This window comes from Oncorhynchus clarkii, chromosome 13 (assembly GCF_045791955.1).
Source record: "Oncorhynchus clarkii lewisi isolate Uvic-CL-2024 chromosome 13, UVic_Ocla_1.0, whole genome shotgun sequence".
Classification (NCBI taxonomy): domain Eukaryota; kingdom Metazoa; phylum Chordata; class Actinopteri; order Salmoniformes; family Salmonidae; genus Oncorhynchus; species Oncorhynchus clarkii.
In genome coordinates this window covers 47322830-47346002 of record NC_092159.1, presented here as the reverse complement: position 1 = coordinate 47346002, position 23173 = coordinate 47322830, and the positions used below count along the sequence as shown (strand labels likewise).

At 43.5% G+C, this 23173-nt stretch overlaps 1 protein-coding gene across 1 annotated transcript in view; it reads right to left on the bottom strand.

Moving 5' to 3' along the window:
• Positions 1–23173, bottom strand: part of LOC139364926 (E3 ubiquitin-protein ligase SMURF2-like) — a 54797-nt gene that overhangs the window by 23304 nt on the left and 8320 nt on the right. The window contains exons 2-3 of the mRNA XM_071102164.1: positions 5016–5054; positions 3320–3428 (exon numbers count right to left, since the gene is read on the bottom strand). Of these exons, the coding sequence (XP_070958265.1) occupies positions 3320–3428; positions 5016–5054 (148 nt within the window). The remainder of the gene's footprint in view (positions 1–3319; positions 3429–5015; positions 5055–23173) is intronic.

Here is a 23173-nt window from a genome sequence, read left to right as displayed (position 1 = left end):
CATCCACACTGAGCTAAAGGCTAGAGCTGCTGGTTTCAGGGAGCAGGACAGTATTCCGGACGCTTAAAAGAAAATCTGTTACAACCTCCAACAGGAAGTTTGTCAATACAGACTAAGATTGAATCCTACTACAACGGCTCTGACGCTCGTTGGATTTTTTATTTATTTTTATTTTACCTTTATTTAACCAGGCAAGTCAGTTAAGAACACATTCTTATTTTCAATGACGGCCTGGGAACAGTGGGTTAACTGCCTGTTCAGGGGCAGAATGACAGATTTGTACCTTGTCAGCTCGGGGATTTGAACTTGCAACCTTCCGGCTACCAGCCCAATGCTCTAACCACTAGGCTACCCTGCCGCGGCAGGGCTTGCAAACTATCACGGGGTACAAAGGGAAACCCAGTCACGAGCTGCCCAGTGACGTGAGCCTTTCCAGACGAGAAAAATGCCTTCTATGCTCGCTTCGAGGCAAGCAACACTGAACCATGCATACCGTTCATTGACTATAGCTCAGCGTTCAACTCCATAGTGCCCTCCAAATGTATCACTAAGCTAAGGACTCTGAGACTGAACACCTCCCTTGCAACTAGATCCTGGACTTCCTGACGGTCCACCCCCATGTGGTGGGGGTAGGCAACAACACAGTTGCCACGCTGACTTTCAACACGGGGGCCCCTCAGGGGTGCGTGCTTAGTCCCCTCCTGTACTCCCTGTTCGCCCGCTACTGCATGGCATGGCCGCGCACAACTCCAACACCATCATTAAGTTTGCTGACGACACGACGGTGGTTGGCCTGATCAGCAATGACGATGAAACAGCCTATAGGGAGGAGATCCACGGGGCTGTAGTGGAGGGGTGGAATTATCATGGTCCACACACACCAACACAGTTGTGAAGGCACAACAACACCTCTTCCCACTCAGGAGGCTGAAAAGATATGGCATGGGCCCTCAGATCCTCAAAAGGTTATACAGCTGCACCACTGCTTGGTATCCGACTGCAAGGCGCCATCCAGGACCTGGACGCCAGGGAACTCGGCCCCAGTGATGTACTGGGCCATTCACACTACCCCCTGTAGCACATTGCGGTCGGATGCCAAGCAGTTGCCAGTCATGGGAAGGCCTTCAAAATCGTCAAAGACTCCAGTCGCCCAAGTCATAGACTCTCTGCTACTGCACGGCAAGCGGTACCGATGAACAAAGTCTGGAACCAACATGACCCTGAACAGCTTCTACCCCCAAGACAAATAGTTCACCAACAGCTACCTGGACGACCTGCATTGAGCCTTTTTGCACTTACTCTTTTGACTCATCACTTACGCTGCTATTACTGCTCATTATCTATCCTGTTGCCTAGTCACTTTATACCTATGTACATATCTATCTCAAATACTTTGTACCCCTGCACAACGACTTGGTACTGGTACCCAATGTATATAGCCAAGTTATCGTTATGCATTGTGTATTTATTATTACATGTTTTACTTGTCTATTATTTCTCTATTTTCTTTCTCTCTGCGTTGTTGGAAAGGGTAAGCATTTCACTGTTAGTCTACACCTGTTGTTGGGAAGGGCCCGTAAGTAAGCATTTCACTGTTAGTCTACACCTGTTGTTGGGAAGGGTCCGTAAGTAAGCATTTCACTGTTAGTCTACACCTGATGTTGGGAAGGGCCCGTAAGTAAGCATTTCACTGTTATGTGACAAATAAAATGTTATTTGACATATTCATTAACATATTATACTTAGTATAAATGTAGTTTAAAGCGTCCTGAACAAGAAACTGATAGGTTTGCCCCTAATAGGGCTTCAGAGCCGTATTACAGTCCGGTCTGTCTGCTCCACATACTTTAACTGGGCTGGATAGGAGTCGAGGAGAGGAAGTTTGCCAGCGAGACACAGTCTGCTATCCTTGGCATACAGGCCACTTCCGCAACAATGCTGGCTGGGGTCAGCGGTCACGGGCCAGTCTGTTGGTCAGACCACTGACAGCACCACTGAGGAGGCCCTGACGTGTCAATGTTGCCATGAGCACATACACTTCCTCACGCTGTGCACATACAACCAATGGAAAAAGGCTTCAGTGCCAACTAAGCAAAGGCTTTTCTGGCTCTGCTGAGCGTGAGCACCAGGTGTTTCAGACACCATTTGAATATGTGTGAGTGTGCTCAGCTACCCTCAGTCAATTAGACTTCACACACTGAGGAGAGTCCATGTGCCTTAGCGTGGAGTAGTAATCCTTAACCCTGACACACAGAGGGAAGGCACCTAAAGGTTTAACATAGTCATTAACAGGAAGAAACACAGGCAGGTTCCAGATGAAAAAAAAACTGGAGAGGTGTGTGTGCGTGCGTTTGGCTCCGTCTTGGGAGCACACAGGTCGATGTCCTCCCATCCATCACCGTGTCCAGCACTCTCTCTCCTCCACAGTGGGACTGACTGACTGAGGGCTGTGTTTCCCTCCTGTCAAACGGGACATGAACAGCTAATTAAACAGCCATGGTGGGAGAGGGTCTGGTATCCTGAGCAACCAAACAAACGGAGACATGTGCTTCCTCTTTCTGTTAGCTACGCGTGACGGCTGGATAAACACTTGGAACTTTCCCAAATACTGGAAACTTTCACCCCCCTCTATTTCCAGGATGTTTTCACAAGACAAGCAGTCCTTGGGAAAAGCGACATGGGTGCAACAAGACATGCACATATTTCTGTCCAAAAGGTAAAAGGCTTCTGAGATTAGTTTCCCTCCCCACGGTTCTATTTAAATGTTTTTCTTTTTCACTTTAACTACCCCAGTGGAGTTGTCATTGCTGGCCTACAGATAAGTGAGAGGACAGATATAAACATAGCTTACTGTAAGGCATTCAGATCCTGCAGAATCAATATGTGACACATCCCTTGGCACATTGGAGTTGGGTGAGGGAATGCGTAGATCACAGGAAGTTGGTGGCATCTTAATTGGGGAGGACGGGCTCATGGTAATGGCTGGAGCGGAATGGTAGAATGGTATCAAATACATCAAACGCATGGTTTCCATGTGTTTGATGCCATTCCAGTTGCGCTGTTCCATCCATTATCATGCGCTGTTCTCCCCTCAGCAGCCTCCACTGGTGTAGATATAGCATAGAGGGCACTTGTGATAATTATAGAGAGGGGCCGCAGTTCAGCAGAATGCTGGTTCATTACTAAATCAGCAGGTTAAGGTAAGGTTTCTGTTAGATACACGGTTTCACATCTAGTCACAGCTGCTTCTATATGGATGGTATGTCAAGTGCAAGCTCTGCACTATCCATTATGTGGTTTGAGTGATGAGGGGACTCACAGGTCGTAGTGCTGGTTCCACTTGGGGTCGAGGGTGTTCTTCACGGTGTCTGTGGAGTGACATTGTCCTGAGCCGTCCACCACCACTTTGGCAAAGGGATCAGGGAGGCCTGCAGGGGAACACACACACTCTGCCTTAGCACACTGCCCTGGCCAAGGACAGGCTGTACTAGGAGAAAATGTTACAGGCATCACTCCATCATTATTTGATGATTTCATTATGCAGATGGAAGTGAGACTATCCGGTTTCTGAAAGGGGGAAAAGAGGTCATCTGAAGAAAACTACTTTTGATGAATAACATTCTATGACAGTCTAGGAATGGCTGATGTGTGAATCTGACAGTGTGACTGAACCTGAGCCGAGTGACTGATATCTAGAGATACGGGTGGACATGACATTGACACTAATAGACAGACCTGAGGGACCTGTTGGACGACATTTACCTGCAGATAGCCTGGGTGTGGTGGACACACAGGCTCACGGACACACACACACACATATGCCATGCAGGCCCACACAAACAAAACAAAACTGCACTTAGAAATACATCTCTCCGTATACATAAACACACTATCCCACAGAGACAAGCCTGCCTTGCTGCCACACAAGGCATAGTTCTCTCCACCCAGGCCCTAACTGAGTGAGTGTTTACTCAGCCCCTGAGGGCTGGAATGGGAGGAATGGGCACCAGAGAAACCACCTGAGTGAGGGACCTTAACACACTCACTCTCCATGACAGCCTGACCCAAACACACCCAAACACTCGAGCCACTATGGACACCTAGCACACACTGAAATGCTGTGCTTTTTCACTCTTAAATGGACTAGCTTTAAATGACGGTATAAACGTTTTATTGATATCCCATACTTAACCTCTACAGAATTGCCCCAATTAGGCACATTTGGGCAGACTTAATACAACATTTTGAACAGACATGCAATGGTTCATTGGATCAGTCTAAAAATGTACACAAACACTGCTGACATCTAGTGGCCAGAATCGAAATTGCATTTAATTGTGACCTTTCTCTTGCATTTCAAAGATGATGGAAAAAAAGAGAAAAAAAATCCATGTTTTTTTCCCTTTGTATTATCTTGTACCAGATTAAATGTGTTATATTCTCCTACATTAATATCACATTTACACAAACTTCAAACTTCAAAGTGTTTCCTTTAAGAATATGCATATCCTTGCTTCAGGTCCTGAGCCACAGGTAGTTAGATTTGGGTATGTCATTTTAGGCGAACATTTTAAAAAGGATCCGATCCTAAGAGATATTTCAGACCTGTGTGACTCAATGCATGAAATGGGAACGAAACAAAGGGAATAAAATAGTACTAGTTTTATTGGCTAATATTGATAATAAGCTACATCATTGTGACGTGGTGAGCTCATCTTTCTCCCCACAAACATATCAGTAGTAACATTACAGGCTACTAACCCTTTCCTCTTTGCTGGTGTAGTGTAGTGATTGGTTAAGTGTGTTAGCATGGCGTTCTGATGGTAGGGAACTCTAGCAGCTGGCAGCAGGCCCTCTTTAATCAGCTCAAACTGACCCACATTTCACATTTCTCACGGGGGATACATATCTCACACTGCAGACATCAAAGTCCTCAAGCCCCCTGACTATGAAACTATAAAGCCATTTAACATGGAGTCGAAGATCAGAAACACAGCTTTCACTGGGTTACTTACGAAAGAAATCTTTCTTCACCAGGTTTTTGGCGCAGAGGACTGAAAGAGAAGAGAATGAGGTGTTATTTTTAATCGTTGCAGATAGACACATATTACACACTGACAGGCTGTTGTGATCGTGTGGTTACATCACTGCCAAGGGAGAGGTTTGTGCAGGGCTGAAGTGATACACTGCTGCTCAGGGAACTGAATCGAAAAGCGCTCCATCTTGGATATGGATAGCCTTGGCTACATTACATAAGCAGCAAGAGCATTTCTTTTATAATGTGTAATGTAAGACAAGTAATGTGACTTTCAGGTGATAGAGAAAACACATGAACATATATCTTTAGCCAGACTGGATTGTGCCAGACCCTATATCTCTACATTTGAGTGTGTGTACTGATCATAAGCTGACAACCAGGTGATGACTCAATGACATGAGGAACTCCAATGTTCCGCTCCAGAAAATAGACTCACATCAACATGATTTATAGCTATAGTAGTTGATTAACAGCAACTCAACCAAGAAAGTAACTTGACGATAGTACATATGGGCACTTGTTGGCGACATGCTGAATCATAAGGCATTCGCACATGAATTCAATATGAACTATTAAAAGGGAGGGGCATACTCTTCCCCAGAGCAGCCAGCCTGCAGCAAAAGAGTAGTAGATTGGGCAGATCCCCAGTGAGAACCATGGAGGGGCTGCTGAGGCAATGAGGCAGAGCCACTTAAACACCCTCCACCAGGCCTGGATGAACGGCCACCTGGGTGACTGGAGCCACCGACACACACTCAGTCACTTACTCAGCCCCGGCCCAAGCCCAGTCCCTCTGGTCCGCTTCAGTACAGACACAGCCACAGGCAAGAATGGCCTTTCTATTGTACTTCAATTACCTTTGTGTATTTGGTCGATGTATTTTTTGGGCCACATCCCACTGATCAAAATCCACCCACTATGCTCACTACCAGCGCCGTTCAATACCACCCCCATAGATGCCAGCTGCGGTGCGACAGCCGTCCATAGCTGCCATGTGAGTCGATTTCAGATCTTTGAGAGATGAAATCTGTCTCATGTCTGGCGGGCCCCGAGGCCATTTGTGTGTCTTCTCTGTACAGCGATCCGCTCACATGCAGGTGTGTCCAGACTTTACTTTGCTAACACAAATAAACAAAGGCAGGCCCATAGGGGCAGACAGCAGCCTAAGCCATTGAATCTACAACCACCGCTATTCATCTGCCCCTCCCCACCCAACCACAGCTAAACACAGGGAGAACCACAGTGCATGTGAAACATAACCTGACTCCTAAATCAATTTAGGTCTGAGCTGAAACAACGTATGAGAGGGAACAGAACACCATTTAAGAGTGCCATGGACTGAATTAAACACACAAATCACAGACCGCAGTGTGAAACACAAACATCTACACATGGTGTTTACTGATACACTCAGCACACACAAAGGGTTTCTAGGTTTAATGAAAATTACACCATTAAGATGGAGAGGAGGGAGACAAATAGGTCTTAACCGAATTTAAACCCTCTTGGGGGATGGGAATGGAGAACATGCTCGACAGACGAGGAAGAATTTCTTCCAGCAAACATCCCTGGGAATGTGTTCCGTTCCAGTGAAACCCACCTCATTACTCAAACATCTGGTATGCATCTCTCTCAGTCAGTCTCACACAGACACTGTATGCCAGTCATCACACACACCACAGGCCCCTGAAAGGTTCCACAACACCTCGCTCTGCACACCCGCTCTAGCTCCAGTGATCTAATTAATTATTTACAGGCAGAGAGGTGTGAGAGAGAGAGAATGTCGGGGTGTGAGGTGCTGTGAGGGGGTGAGGAGTTGTAAGAATCAGGTAACAGCACTCTGTGATATCACTATTCAGGTCTGGCTTCTTTTACAACCAAATACGGGCAGAACGACATACGCTGGCTCCTGACAACTAGCTACATAGTGTGTTTCTCAAAAGTAGATGATTTAAATCAACAGAAATGGACTCTCAAAGCTGGTAATTTTCTGTATTTTCACAGCTGCAGCGGAGCAAAGCTACAGGAGATGGACATGAACAGTTCAAACGTTACAGGGAGTCCCAGTGAGAAAGGGCAATGGTGAGTCTCATGTAGCCAAATGTAAACTGGCAGAGAGGAAGAGGGAAGAGAGAGGAGGCCGGTGACACAATAGGCCTGTCTGACTGTGGTAGAGAAATGACACATCACGGAACACCAGAACTTGCAGTAATGTCCCTCTGACCGGGACATGAAAACCAACGGGCCTTCTGTAAGCATACATTAAACCTAGCCATCAATTCAGCAGGAAAACAACACAACACTTATACATGTAAAATATAGAACAGGCCAAATTACAGCCGAGCACAGCAGACCCAAGACAAAACCACTGAAATTACAGAGATAACCGGACAATGGCAGCAGAGAAGCCAATGCTGAGATAGACTGCAGCACATAAATGAAGCACCGGACTGCAATCATCATCCAATGTAAGCCAACCATCAGAACATGAGAGGAGTTCTCATTACTAGGGCCCTGTAAAATCTGCGATGCGGAGAACGGCAAGGGACATTAAAACAGAATTTAACCATATAAATTGTTTTATTGAACTTAGTAGGGAATCAACTAAATGTATTGAAAATTAATTAATTTGAGCAAGCTTATCATACATAAGACATGAACAGAATACATCAGTGATATGTATTTCCTGCAACTTTCTGAAGAGTTAACGAGAATTCCCCATCTGTGTATGCGCAGTGAGCGCGTCTACCACTTTGTGTAGTCGTTAGCGATGATGCTAATGAAAAGTCTTCTGGTAGATGGAAAGGCTTTCCAAAAACCTTCTCAATTAAATGTTAACTACAAAGTAACCTATGCTTAAATGGATTATTTGCATCAATCTAGTGGGTATTTATTCCATGTGTAACTCCGTGTTGTTGTTTGTGTGGCACTGCTTTGCTTTATCTTAGCCAGGTCGCAGTTGTAAATGACAACTTGTTCTCACCTGGCCTACCTGGTTAAATAAAGGTGAACAAATTAATAAATTGTTTTGCTAATTCTACCATCACATACACTACAAAAATAACACTAAATAAAAGCCTCTTGCTATGTGCTACACCCCAAAATCTACATTTATAAAAAATTTAACAGACCTCAAGTCATCTCCTGATGTGGTTTAAGCATTGTTGTGGACTTAGAACATCCAATTTAGTTGTTTTTCTATTTAAACATTTTTTTGATTTTGAGAGTGAAAACCTGAAAAAACCCCAGGTGAAAACAGAAACCTTGAAAAATTAAACTGAGAATACGAAATCAGTCAAAAAAAATAAAACAGATGTAAACTCAGACACCATGGGCCAACTGCTTATTTTTCAGTCAATATATAGCCTAACCACCAATATACGTGGTAGGATAGGTAGGTCAATGTTATGCAGGTATAGAGCAGATAGTTTGACTGATCACGTAGTAAACTAGAGAGTGAAGACCGGCTGTAAACTATAATGATGTACATGTGTGTAAATCTGAATGTCAAACAGCCACGCTCTTAAATTGTTCTCTGATGATGGTTGTTTAATACTTCTCATGGTGTTACATACACTACATGACCAAGAGTATGTGGACACGTGCTCGTCGAACATATCATTCCAAAATCATGGGCATTAATATGGAGTTGGTCCCCCCTTTGCTGCTCTAACAGCTTCCACTCTTCTGGGAAGGCTTTCCACTAGTTGGTGGAACATGGCTGCGGGGTCTTGCTTCCATTCAGCCACAAGAGCATTAGTGAGATTGGACACTAATGTTGGGCGATTAGGCCTTGCTCGCAGTCTGTGTTCCAATTCATCACAAAAGTGTTCGATGGGGTTGAGGTCAGGGTTCTGAGCAGGCCAGTCAAGTTCTTCCACACCGATCTCGCAAACCATTTCTGTATGGACCTCGCTTTGTGCACAGGGGCATTGTCATGCTGAAACAGTAAAGGGCCTTCCCCAAACTGTTGCCACAAAGTTGGAAGCATAGAATCGCCTAGAATTTCATGGTATGGTGTAGCGTTAAGATTTCCCTACACTGGAACTAAGGGGCCTAGCACGAACCATGAAAAACAGCCTCAAACCATTATTCCTCCTCCATCAAATTTTACAGTTGGCACTATGCATTGTGGCAGGTAACTTTCTCCTGGCATTCACCAAACCCAGATTCATTCGTTGGACTCCCAGATGGTGAAATGTGATTCATCACTCCAGAGAAAGCATTTCCACTGCTCCAGAGTCCAACGGCGGCAAGCTTTTCACCACTCCAGCCGGCACTTGGCATTGTGCATGGTGATCTTAGGCTTGTGTGCGGCTGCACAGCCATAGAAACCCATTTCATGGAGCAAGGAAGAGAACTGTGGGGGGACAGTCAGAGAAACATCCTGGAGAAAAAGAATGGTTGCACATCCCATCTCACCAACACAAAATATTGCATTAAACGGTCCATAAGCCAGAAGAAACAGAGCAAACACCATATCGCTGACAGAAATATGTTAGCCATATGATCCAACCTACGGAACACCCCCATTGAATCTACTTTCTGTCACAATATCTTTGTTTAATGACATACAGTTAAATGATTGTCCCCATTTCCTGCCAGCACACAGAATTCTTTAAATGTATGGGTTTATAGGAAGTCTGTCCTGATGACAGGAGACTTCCCTAAGAAAAGGAAACCGACCAGCTTGCACCTACAGGGCGGCATCGTAAACCTATTTTTATTGGTCACGCCGGGCGCACTTTCTCATACTCACACACTGACAAATATATAGCTCTCTCCATCCAGGCACATAAACATGGCCACACACACACACACACACACACATTTCAAGCATTTCGCTACACCAGCAATTACATCGGCTAAATATGTGTATGTGACCAATTCAATTTGATTTGACACACATATACATACAGAGAATGCAACATCATGGGCACTTGCACACACAGACACAAAAAGTGCTACACTCACAATCCTGGGAAAAATATGTAGAAATGTAAAAAACATTATTTTGGTTAGTTAGAATCACATCATTTCGTTCCCATGTCCACTTTTAACAAAATACTGTTCTCAAGGAGTTGTGATTTTTTTTGTACAACCGAGTAATGTACTTGCCAAAGTGAATAAGGGTTTGATTGGGAGGGAGCTAGCTGGAGTCAAAAATGGTACAAAAAAAGTGACAATTCTAATCAATTCCAATTTATTACCCATGTGGAAGGGTTTTGACTAGATGGGATACAGCTTTTGTCATATTTTTCGTAACAGGTTAGGAGAACTTACACAGGAGGTTAAGAGAACTTACGCAGGAGGTTAGGAGTATTAACATTGCAGGTTAGGAGAATTAGGTTAAGGTTAGAAAAACTTTTCTACTTTTGACGGTCATTTGGCAAAAGCAGTTTCCCTTCCAGCATGAAATATCACAAATATCAGCCCTGTCCAAAACCCACCCCTGGTGCAAAACTAATTTTCCAAACATTTCTCACCCTGTCTGCCCCTACTAAACACTCCGGAAAAACATCACGTAACCCTCTGCATCTCGGCGCATCTTAAATCCTCAGTCGCCATAGCGACGGCGGTATCGAGTCAAGGCTGAGAGAAGGGTCTCTCTGTGTGTCTGTGTTTCTCATTCTGGTCGCGCTGCCGCCAGCTCAAAGACCCAACGACTGCAGTGTGACTGACAGGGAGGAAAGACAGCACAATTGAGCTGCTCACAACGGGAGAGGAGTAGGCTAATGAGTGTTGACATTTAAAACTATGAACACAGTAATGGAGAAGAATACCACACACAAACAAAAACACTATAATAGAGGTGGGCTCAGAGGCATTCCTAATTGTTGTATAGCAGTGGAATGAATTGAGTGTGGATATGACAGGGTGGACAGAGTAGACTTGTAGTGTACAGTTATTCAATCGTGTCAGCCTTGTACCAGGCGCGGCGCTGCAACATCAGTCAACTAAGGTATCTGTGGGGGTGACAAAGTGAGTAATAGCTGCTGTATATCACAGCTTGAATGCTAATGATAACCACGCCGCGCGCTCCTTCCCTCCATCACCAGGCTGTCCACACAGCCTTCATAGGGAACCGGGATCACATGCAACTCTGATAGATGACAAAAGCCTTTTAGGCTAACATATTCTACATTTACTCCACATTCTTATCTAAATGGCCCACAACCAAACAGCTGGAGAGGAATTTGAAGCTGCAGCTGGACATACATTCAGAAACCCACCCACACACACTTCCCTCTTACGACCCATGAAGCCTCATCTCTTAATATCCTGTTAAAGATGTGGTATCACTTAATGTCCTCCTACAAGCCCTGAGTCATTGGCACTGACAGGAACAAACAAGTGGAACATATCTAATGACTAAACTGGAACATAACCCGGCATTCCAGCATAGAAAGCAGAGGAGTTGTGTATCCTACTTGTGTCTGACAGTCAGTCAGTGGGTTATTAGTCACATCATAGGTTTCCAAATCACAGACCAAACTAGGTAGCTTCCACAAAGGGGGTGGGGAGGGGGGTCAGCAAACACCACAACTTCCTGGTCTTCTCAGTCAAAATCAATGAACAGATAGGTTAGAGGCAGGCAGAGACCTTGGGGGTAAAGTTAAAGTTCCACCTATGGAGAAAGAGAAGTGGGTGAGTCGCTCCCCGGGCTGGACACAAAGAGACCCAGTGTCCGGGGACTCAATGCACCCCCACCACTCACGCCACCTGGGGAGGGAGAGGTCACATGACACACTGAATGAGCAAACAATCACTAGCCAAAACAAAATGGAGGCACTTCAGCTGGATCCCACACATCTCCCGCTCTCTCTCTCAAACACACACTCAAACGCTACCACTCGAATTATAACCCAGTGGGATGGAACATGGGAAATGGATGCTGTGGGGAAAAAGGGGGATTCACAGTGCTACCCTGGTGTACAGCTCTGTGGTTAACCATCACACTGGAGTGCCTGTGGAGGAGGAGGAAGTGGGGGTGTGGGAAAAGAGAACTGCCTTATAAAAAAACACCATTACCAGCCTGTCCAAAGTCAAAATCAGGTCTGGAATTTAACAAAAGAAAAAGAGGGACATGTCAAAATCAACCTCTTTCAGTGTGAAATCATAATTGTGTGACCCAAAACAATAGTGCTGCTGCTGCTGCTAACCCCTGCACCACCCTTCCCATCCACCTGGTTCTCCTAGTCCAGTGCCCTGACCCAATCCACCAGACAGTCTGACATCTCCCTGGAAAGCCTGCCTGCCAGCCTGTCTCTAGCCCTGTTTTGACTCCAGGACTGAGCGCTCTCATTCGCAGCATTGTTCTTCTGTAAACAAAAGGCTTCCTTTTCCCCCAACCACTCCTCCTTTCACTGTGCCTTAAAAAAAGAGAGAAGAAAGAAGGAAGGAGAGGGAGAGAGTTCGGATCAACAAGTGTTGGAGGTGGACCAGGTCCTAATCTGTAATCACCAATTCGCTTCCTCCTGCAGCCTGATCCATCTCCTGGTTTCCCCACTCTTGAGGGCGAATATCCCTCTGCTTCCAGCCAGCCCATTAGGCGCTGGTGGGTTCTCAAATCCGGGCCTGTCTAGGCTCTCATTCCAAGATAATGTGAGTCTTATCTGGGCTGGGGCTTCCATTGCCTCTCTACAGAGGAACAGTGACAGGACAGCATGACACACACACACACACACACACACACACACACACACACACACACACACACACACACACACACACACACACACACACACACACACACACACACACACACACACACACACACACACACACACACACACACACACACACACACACACACACACACACACACACACACACAAACAAAAGGGTTCAAAGAGAATCGAGACAGTACAATAAGGTCCTCATGGACATTCTATAGGGTAGTTGTAGACTAGATCATTTATATGGCCTATGTGTTGTGTGTCATGGTATGTCTGCCTGGGCTGGCTGTGCTAACATGAGTGTGCCACACGCTCCAAAAAGCCCTGCTTAGTGGGACAGTTCAGTAGGTTTGCCGCTGGGCAGGACTCTCCTCTCTATGTGTGCACTCAACTCTGCTCCAGACAAAAGTGGGTTGTTTTTTAAAGACCTTGCCACACCACTTAACTGTAGACCTGAATGTAGCCTAGTTGGGCAGGGTGGGGGTTAGTGGGGGAGTGCAGAATAGAATTTCATCAAACCCAACTCTTCAGAGCGCAAGTGTGGAAATGTGGTTGGGCCAATGGACTGGTAGAAAATATAAATATCCATCTAAGGCAATTTTTACATTTTAGGAAATCCACTTATGTAAATATGCTAATCCGATAAGACTTCAGCTGGGCAAATAAATGCTGATATTAAGAGTCTAGGTAGGAGCTGAGTGATCAGGGAAGATGCTGTTAGGAAAAGCTTTAAAATTAGATGTGGGGCAAAAAACACCACAAAGATCTCATCATCTCACCTGTCACTTCAGATCATAAGGAAAACAGAGAGCAGGCTTTTAAGAAAAAAGATTTTCACTAGGCTCAAAATCATAGGAGCATTCAAAGACATGCTTCATCTCCCACACTCTAGAAGTGGAGAAGAAGTCTTCTCAACACAGGGTTCTACAGTGCGATCATTTCATCAATTTGCACTTAAATATTTTGCTGTGCAAACCAGAATTGTTTTGTTTAGGCGCACCAGTGCGCCTAGATAAATTAAGGGTTCAGGCTTTAATATCTCAAATATTTGTCATTGTGCTTCTAAATTTATTTGCGTGTGCCTACATTTTTCACACGTGCTCTTTATAAAAAAGATCAGCGTAGAGCCCTGCAACAACTAGGGAATGGAGGAAGGTGGGAGAAAACCTGCTGTGATGTACATTATGACCAAAAAATAAATACAGCTGAATTGGATCCCCAGGACTACTATTACACACTGATGGACAGTGGAGCTGACATCAGGCACATCTGTCACACAGTCACTGTAAAATGACAACGCATGTTGGAATTACAGAGGACTCAAAATGTTCCACATACAAAAAGATTAAAAAAACATAAACGTCAACCATCTGAGATGTGCTCCAAGAAACCTCTCATTATCATACTTAACACACCAGTGTTGAAAAGTGACGACAGATCTGTACATGTTCTGATGAGCTCAAACTAAGAACCTGTACTGTCAGGCAGGGGACATGATGTCTGGTTGGACCGTAGAGAATGTCTACCGGAGGGAAGGTGGCATTCATTGTTGCCAAACTGAACCAGTCTCCTGATGAAGACAATGAGGGAAGTGATATTTAAAAATATATATTTCACCTTTATTTAACTAGGCAAGTCAGATAAGAACAAATTCTTATTTACAATGACGGCCTACCCCGGCCAAACCGAGACAACGCTAGGCTAATTGTGCGCCGCCCTATGGGACTCTCAATCACGGCCGGATGTAATACAGCCTGGATTCGAACCAGGGACTGCACTGAGATGCAGTGCCTTAGACCGCAGTGCCACTCGGGAGAGACAAGTCACACAGAGTCGGTAAAGCAACCTTTCACTGCTAAACCTGTCTGACCATGCAAACAGATGGGCTGACGACATTCTTGGTGTGAGAACATGTCATCCATCTTACATCAACCTTTCCTCCATGAGGCCTTGTGAAATTGCATAAGGAGTCCACATCAACTATTTTGAGAACCAAAAAGAAGGAACTCATCCCCATGTTTTTTGCTGTATTTTTGGTACCCCTGCGTAAGTAGGTGTTTTTTCCACTGTGTGATACAATGTGCCTGAGAGGAAGTCATCCAGTCGAGTAAAGTCTTCCACAGCACTGATGCTTAGTGAGGAGTCAAAACAGTGAGCACTCAGCTTCTGCCAGCTTGCACCACAGTTTAGAGTGGCTGCATGGCTCTCTAAAACTCTTTGGCTCCTCTGCACTTTCTGATGTAGACTACTGGAGGAGAGGCCGGGGTAGAGCTACAGAGGAGAGAGGGATATTACTAACCTGTTTAACAGACATGGAGGTCCGCCACAGCCTGGAGCAGAGAAATACTGCTGCTCCCTTCATTTTCCTCCCTGTGAGTTTGTTTCATAAAATGATTTCACAACTCTGTTTGAGAGGAGGGTTACATCATGAGCAAGCCACAATTTGGGCCATGCCAACCATCACACTGCCTCGAGTAGACTCTGATTCTTCTTTTCACCTGAACAGCAACGTAATACAATGAATGTGCTCCATCCCTTAACCTTGAAAGCCTATAGGTGAAGACACAAGAGGGTAACCCAGGCTCTATGTACCGCCAATGATTTGGGCATAATTACATGTTTTCAAAGTAAAAGAGACAATGTAGTCCACACAACATGTAGGCTCGTCACACAACATGTAGGCTCGTCACACAACATGTAGGCTCGTCACACAACATGTAGGCTCGTCACACAACATGTAGGCTCGTCACACAACATGTGTATCAACATTCTTGGGAGACCCAGTCATCCTTGATTGTCAACATTATGTACAGTGAACTACAAAAGTATTGGGATAGTGACGCATTCTTTGTTGTTTTGGCTCTGTACTCCAGCACTTCGGATTTGAAATGATACAATGACTGAGGTGCAGACTGTCAGCTTTAATTTGGGGGTATTTTCATCCATATTGGGTGAACTGTTGAGAAATGACATAACTTTTTGTACACAGTCCCCACATTTTAGGGGACCAAAAGTATTTGCGTGTATTAAAATAGTAAAAAGATAAGTATTTGGTACCATATTCATAGCACACAATGACTACATAAAGCTTGGGACTCTACACATTTGTCGGATGCATTTGCGGTTTGTTTTGGTTGAGGTTCAAATTATTTTGTCGCCAATAGAGATGAATGCTAAATAATGTATTGTGTCATTTTGGAGTCACTTGTATTGAAAATAAGAAAATGTGGATGCTATCATGACTATGGATAATCCTGAACATTACATGAATAGTGATGAGTGAGAAAGTTAGACGCACAAATATCATACCCCTAAGTCGTTAGTTATTTTTGGGGGGTTTGATATTTGTGCGTCTAATGTTCTCACTCATCATTACTCACGATTCGTTCCGGATTATCAGTAATCATTAGGGATGCACAATATATCAGTGAGCATATCGGAATCGGCCGATATTAGCTAAAAATGCCAACATCGGCCCGATGTCTAGTTTAATGCCGATGTGCAAAACCTGACGTGCATACGTATAAAATACAGCGCTACACAGAAGAGGGTTTACATTACATTTTACATACACAGCTGGACAAGATGGAAACTGACACAGTGACAGAGCGTACCGAGGAAGAGAGGCCACGGACAAACAGAGCTGAAACTTCACTGCTTGACATGTATGATGAAATACTGGTTGAGAATGAAAAGACTGAACAAATGAACAACGAAACAACAGAGCATGTGAGTGAAAGAAATAGGTTTTGATTATGTTTTTCTGGTAATGAGGACATATGTAAATGCAAAGAAAATAACTTTTTGGTCAGTGTGGTGTGGTGTGTGTGTGTGTGTAACCTTTAACTAGGCAAGTCAGTTAAGAACAAATTCTTATTTACAATGACGGCCTACCCTGGCCAAACCTGGACGACGCTGGGCCAATTGTGCGCCGCCCTATGAGACTCCCAATCACGGCTGGATGTGATACAGCCTGGATTCGAACCAGGGACTGTAGTGACGCCTCTTGCACTGAGATGCAGTGCCTTAGACCGCTGTGTCTGTTAACTATACTAGAATGCTTAAAGGCCGCTAAAATGTAAAATATTGGTTATCGGTATTGGGTTTTTTGGCAAGGAAAATATTGGATATCGGTATTGGCTAAAAATATCGGCGCATCCCTAGTAATCATTGTATCATCCATATTAATGTAAGTGTTTAGAAACATTCTTATTTACAATAAAAGTGACTCCAAAATGACACAATACATTATTTACCATATATTTATAGTAGGCACAAAATAAACTGAAACACAACCAAACCAAACAGCAAATGTCTCCAACAAATCTGTAGAGTCAGAAGCTTGATGTAGTCATTGTGTGCTATGAATATGGGACCAAATACTTACGTTTTTACTACTTTAATATACATAAGTGAATTTGTCCCAATACTTTCGGTCCCTTAAAATGTACAAAAAGTGCTGTAATCTCTAAATGGTTCACTCGCTATGGATGAAAATACTCTCAAATTAAAGCTGACAGTCTGCACTTTAACCTCACAGTCATTGTATCATTTCAAATCCAAAGTGTTGGGAGTACAGAGCCAAAACAACAAAAAATGTCACTGTCCCTATACTTCTGGAGCTCACTGTATGTGCAGCTGACAGACATTGAGCTCCATGATTAAAAATCATGAGTGAATGGCATAATGTGCAGGTGTCTACCATAAACAGCTTTTACTGGGTGTTTTGAAGTGTGTAACACGTGTCTACGCACCATTGTGTCATGTCTGTCCCAGCTTTAGCACCATTGTGTCATGTTTGTCCGAGCTTTAGCAATTGAGGGACGTGGGCAGAGTTGTGCCATTCTACTATAATGAGATCATTCTAAGTCTGGGCAGCTCTGATTAGTGTGCAGGGAGACGTGGTTAATAAGGAGGCACGGCCAAAACGTTGAGATCTTATTTCTTGCTCTTGCTTAGAGAAGGGTTATGGCCACTTATATGACAGCCACGTTTAAAAGCTCCTTGAACATTTTGGGGCGTAAGATGTAGCCTAGTGCATTACACTTTAGTCACCTGTAGCCCCTCCCCTGATGAGTCAGACCAGGGCTGTAATTACACATCCCATCTGAATGATAATGCACATTGAAACCTTGACCTCATACTCTAGACTTGACTGGCTGGAGTGTCTGCGGCCTCTGATACAGCTAAACCACAATGAATCATCGGGCCATTGTAGCGATTGTTTTAATGGAGCAGTCCTGGATGGAGAAGGTACTTTCATAATGATTTTCCACCTAGCAAGCCACAAATTATTAAGCAGACAGTTACACAATAACTGGGTCAATCTCGCAAACAAGGCACCGAGTTAAAAAGCCCGAAATCTGACACTGAGAGTCCCTCTTCTTTCTACAAGGATAAGGTTACAGAACTCATTCTGGAGAGTCCCAATAACTCTAGGACTATGGAATGAGTTGAAGGCTGTGCAATCATGTTGAGAGTAGTCCCTGTAATAACAGCGTTAACGGGGTCCTCTCAACGAGACCGTGTATGCAGCCATTTTAAAAGAAGGATACATAGCAGTCCTTAAGACAGTCAAACAGCAAAAAATACTTGCTGAATTAAGTGTAATTCTATTTAAAAAAGGAGAAGGGGCATAATGTTGTGACTTTCTAACTAGCCAACTACCGGACATGACAGTCTTCAGAAATATACATTTTTAAACAGTCATCCTCTTTGCTCACGTGCACAAATCATTTACAGAAAGCCTTGGCATATTTGCTCAACTTTAGTGGAAATGCCATTAGAAATGTGATCTGGTGTGAATATAAACATCTCGTGATCTATCTCCTCAGAGAACCAAGGGCTCAACGGCAGGCTGGGCACAGACAGATGCTTTGTGTCAGCTGTGAGCGCCTTGCGGTTTTCACACCAAGCATCCCATAACACTGGTGACTTAGAGACCCCTATCTGCTCAAGGTTAGAGAGGTATGGGTTAATCACATCAATCCAGGTTTACAGCAGAGCCCAGGAACATTCTAGGTACCCCACCACCTTTTCCTGGAAACAAGTCTGGATATCTAGTGTAGAGGTCGACCAATTTAATTAGGGACGATTTCAAGTTTTCATAACAATCGGTAATCCGCCTTTTTGGATGCCAATTATGGCCGATTAGATTGCAATCCACGAGGAGACTGCATGGCAGGCTGACCACCTGTTACGTGAGCAAAGCATCAAAAGTACCTTGTGGCTGTAAGGAGCCATGGTAAGTTGCTAGCTAGCATTAAACTTATCTTATAAAAAAAACTTTCAATCTTCACAATCACTAGTTAACTACACATGGTTTATGATATTACTAGTTTATCTAGCTTGTTCTGCATTGAATATAATCAAAGAGGTGCCTGTTAATTTATCATCTGTCACAGCTGGCTGAAGGACTGGACTAAGGTGCAGCATGGCAAGCGTACATTGTAACTTTATTTAAAAATGACGCCGACAAAACGAAGAACAAAAAACCAACCGTGAAGCTTTGGGCTATGTGCCCTGAACAACTACAAAGTTCACTTCCAACAAAACAGGTGGGAGAAAAGGGTACCTAAGTATGGTTCTCAATCAGAGACAACGATAGACAGCTGTCCCTGATTGAGAACCATACCAGGCCAAGACATAGAAATACAAAACATAGAAAAAAGGACATAGAATGCCCACCCTAGTCACACCCTGGCCTAACCAAAATAGAGAATAAAAAGCCTCTCTATGGCCAGGGCGTGACATCCTCGAATCACAGCCTACTTCAACTTCGCCAAACGGGTGATGATTTAACAAAAGCGCATTTGCAAAAAAAGCACAATAGTTGCAGTAATGTCCCTAACCATAAGCATCAATGCCTTTCTTAAAATCAATACACAAGTATATATATTTTTAAACCTGCATATGTAGTTAAAATAAATTAATGTTAGCAGGCAATATTAACTAGGGAAATCGTGTCACTTCTCTTGGGTTCAGTGCAAACAGGGCCAGGGTATATGCAGCAGTTTGGGCCACCTGGCTCGTTGCGAACTGTTGAAAAGCCATTTCTTCCTAACTAATAATTAATTAACTAATTAATTTGCCAGAATTGTACATAATTATGACATAACATTGAAGGTTGTGCAATGTAACAGCAATATTTAGACTTAGGGTTGCCACCTGTTCGCTAAAATACGGAACGGTTCTGTATTTCACTGAAAGAATAAACGTTTTGTTTTCAAAATTATAGTTTCCGGATTTGACGATATTAATGACCAAAGGCTCGTATTTCTGCGTGTTTATTATATTATAATTAAGTATATGATTTGATGATTGATAGAGCAGCCCAAATGAGCGGTGGTAGGCAGCAGCAGGCTCGTAAGAATTCATTCAAACAGCAGCTCTTAGCCATGCTTGAGGCACAGCTCTGTTTATGACTTTAAGCCTATCAACTCCCGAGATTAGGCCGGCAATACTAAAGTGCCTATAAGAACATCCAATAGTCAAAGGTATATGAAATACAAATGGTATAGAGAGAAATAGTCGGCACGTCATAATTCCTATAACTACAACCTAAAACTTCTTAACTGGGAATATTGAAGAACTGGGAATATTGAACCACCAGCTTTCATATGTTCTCATGTACTGAGCAAGGAACTTAAACGTTAGCTTTTTTACATGGCACATATTGCACTTTTACTTTCTTCTCCAACACTGTGTTTTTGCATTATTGAGCATGTTTCATTATTTATTTGAGACTAAATTGATTTATTCATGTGTTATATTAAGTTAAAATAAGAGTGTTCATTGTTTATTTAGTACTGTTGTAATTGTAATTTATGAGAAATATATATATAAAAAATGTCTGATTAATCAGTATCAGCTATTTTTGGTCTTCCAATAATCGGTATCGGCATTGAAAATTTATAAATCGGTCGACCTCTAATCTAATCAGACTCACCTGAGCGAACCATTACCCCCCCGAACCACAGAAAAAGAAAACAAGAATCACAAACAACTAAAACCGATCACAAAATCAACTTAGTAAAACCGTTCAAGAGTACAGTACCCAGGGATCCCCAGCAAAGTGGAACCCTGGGTGATGGAGTATAGCCTAGGTGATGGAGAATGATGGGGTCATGTGTACCTTTTCTCCTGTGTTAGTGGGAGGAAGGTCTGGTCTGGCAAGGTCAGACTAAACAACAGAGATGAGGAGGGCTGAGTGTCTGACTTAAGGCACTTGGCCATGCTACAGGCCCCTCTGCCCTGTTCTAAAGACTGCTACTGTACATGACCTGTTTAACTGTGTGGATTCATATAATTTTTTTTATTTTACCTTTATTTAACTAGGTAAGTCAGTTGAGAACAAATTCTTATTTTCAATGACGGCCTAGGAACAGTGGGTTAACTGCCTTGTTCAGTGGCAGAACAACATACAGTGGGGCAAAAAAGTATTTAGTCAGCCACCAATTGTGCAAGTTCTCCCACTTAAAAAGATGAGAGAGGCCTGTAATTTTCATCATAGGTACACTTCAACTATGACAGACAAAATGAGAAAATAAATCCAGAAAATCACATTGTAGGATTTTTAATTAATTAATTTGCAAATTATGGTGGAAAATAAGTATTTGGTCAATAACAAAAGTTTATCTCAATACTTTGTTATATACCCTTTGTTGGCAATGACAGAGGTCAAATGTTTTCTGTAAGTCTTCACAAGGTTTTCACACACTGTTGCTGGTATTTTGGCCCATTCCTCCATGCAGATCTCCCCTAGAGCAGTGATGTTTTGAGGCTATTGCTGGGCAACACGGACTTTCAACTCCCTCCAAAGATTTTCTATGGGGTTGAGATCTGGAGACTGGCTAGGCCTCTCCAGGACCTTGAAATGCTTCTTACGAAGCCACTCCTTCGTTGCCCGGGCGGTGTGTTTGGGATCATTGTCATGCTGAAAGACCCAGCCACGTTTCATCTTCAATGCCCTTACTAATGGAATAAGGTTTTCACTCAAAATCTCATGATACATGGCCCCATTCATTCTTTCCTTTACACGGATCAGTCGTCCTGGTCCCTTTGCAGAAAAACAGCCCCAAAGCATGATGTTTCCACCCCCATGCTTTACAGTAGGTATGGTGTTCTTTGGATGCAACTCAGCATTCTTTGTCCTCCAAACACGACAAGTTGAGTTTTTACCAAAAAGTTATATTTTGGTTTCATCTGACCATACGACATTCTCCCAATCTTCTTCTGGATCATCCAAATGCTCTCTAGAAAACTTCAGACGGGCCTGGACATGTACTGGCTTAAGCAGGGGGACACGTCTGGCACTGCAGGATTTGAGTCCCTGGCGGCGTAGTGTGTTACTGATGGTAGGCTTTGTTACTTTGGTCCCAGCTCTCTGCAGGTCATTCACTAGATCCCCTCGTGTGGTTCTGGGATTTTTGCTCACCGTTCTTGTGATCATTTTGACCCCACGGGGTGAGATCTTGTGTGGAGCCCCAGATCGAGGGAGATTATCAGTGGTCTTGTATGTCTTCCATTTCCTAATAATTGCTCCCACAGTTGATTTCTTCAAACCAAGCTGCTTACCTATTGCAGATTCAGTCTTCCCAGCCTGGTGCAGGTCTACAATTTTGTTTCTGGTGTCCTTTGACAGCTCTTTGGTCTTGGCCATAGTGGAGTTTGGAGTGTGACTGTTTGAGGTTGTGGACAGGTGTCTTTTATACTGATAACAAGTTCAAACAGGTTCCATTAATACATGTAACGACTGGAGGACAGAGGAGCCTCTTAAAGAAGAAGTTACAGGTCTGTGAGAGCCAGAAATCTTGCTTGTTTGTAGGTGACCAAATACTTATTTTCCACCATAATTTGCAAATAAATTCATAAAAAATCCTACAATATGATTTTCTGGATTTTTTTTCTAATTTTGTCTGTCATAGTTGAAGTGTACCTATGATGAAAATTACAGGCCTCTCATCTTTTTAAGTGGGAGAACTTGCACAATTGGTGGCTGACTAAATAATTTTTTGCCCCACTGCATATATATTTTATTTACCTTGTCAGCACGGGGATTCGATCTTGCAACCTTTCGGTTATAAGTCCAACGCACTAGGCTACCTGCCGACCCATGTCTTGTGCGGATTCATAGACATGTCTGAAGTCAGGCTTTTTTCTGGATCAAAAAAAGGCTTAGGTGGTGTGAGTGGCTGCGGGCATGGCAGGGTGCGCGGTCAGCTAAGCAATTTAAAAAACGAAATAATAGAGGCCCACCCATCTTGCTGGCGTAGAGAAGATTAACATTTTTAAGCCAATTTCCTGCAATTCCAAAAAATAAATCTGCGAATTTGCTGCAAATCTATAAATTTTGCCACGGCTAATGCTGTGATCTTTTACTCAAACATAATACAATATATACTGCTATATTCATTGCTTTTGGAATTTTCAATTCTCCCTGACTGTTGACTTTTTA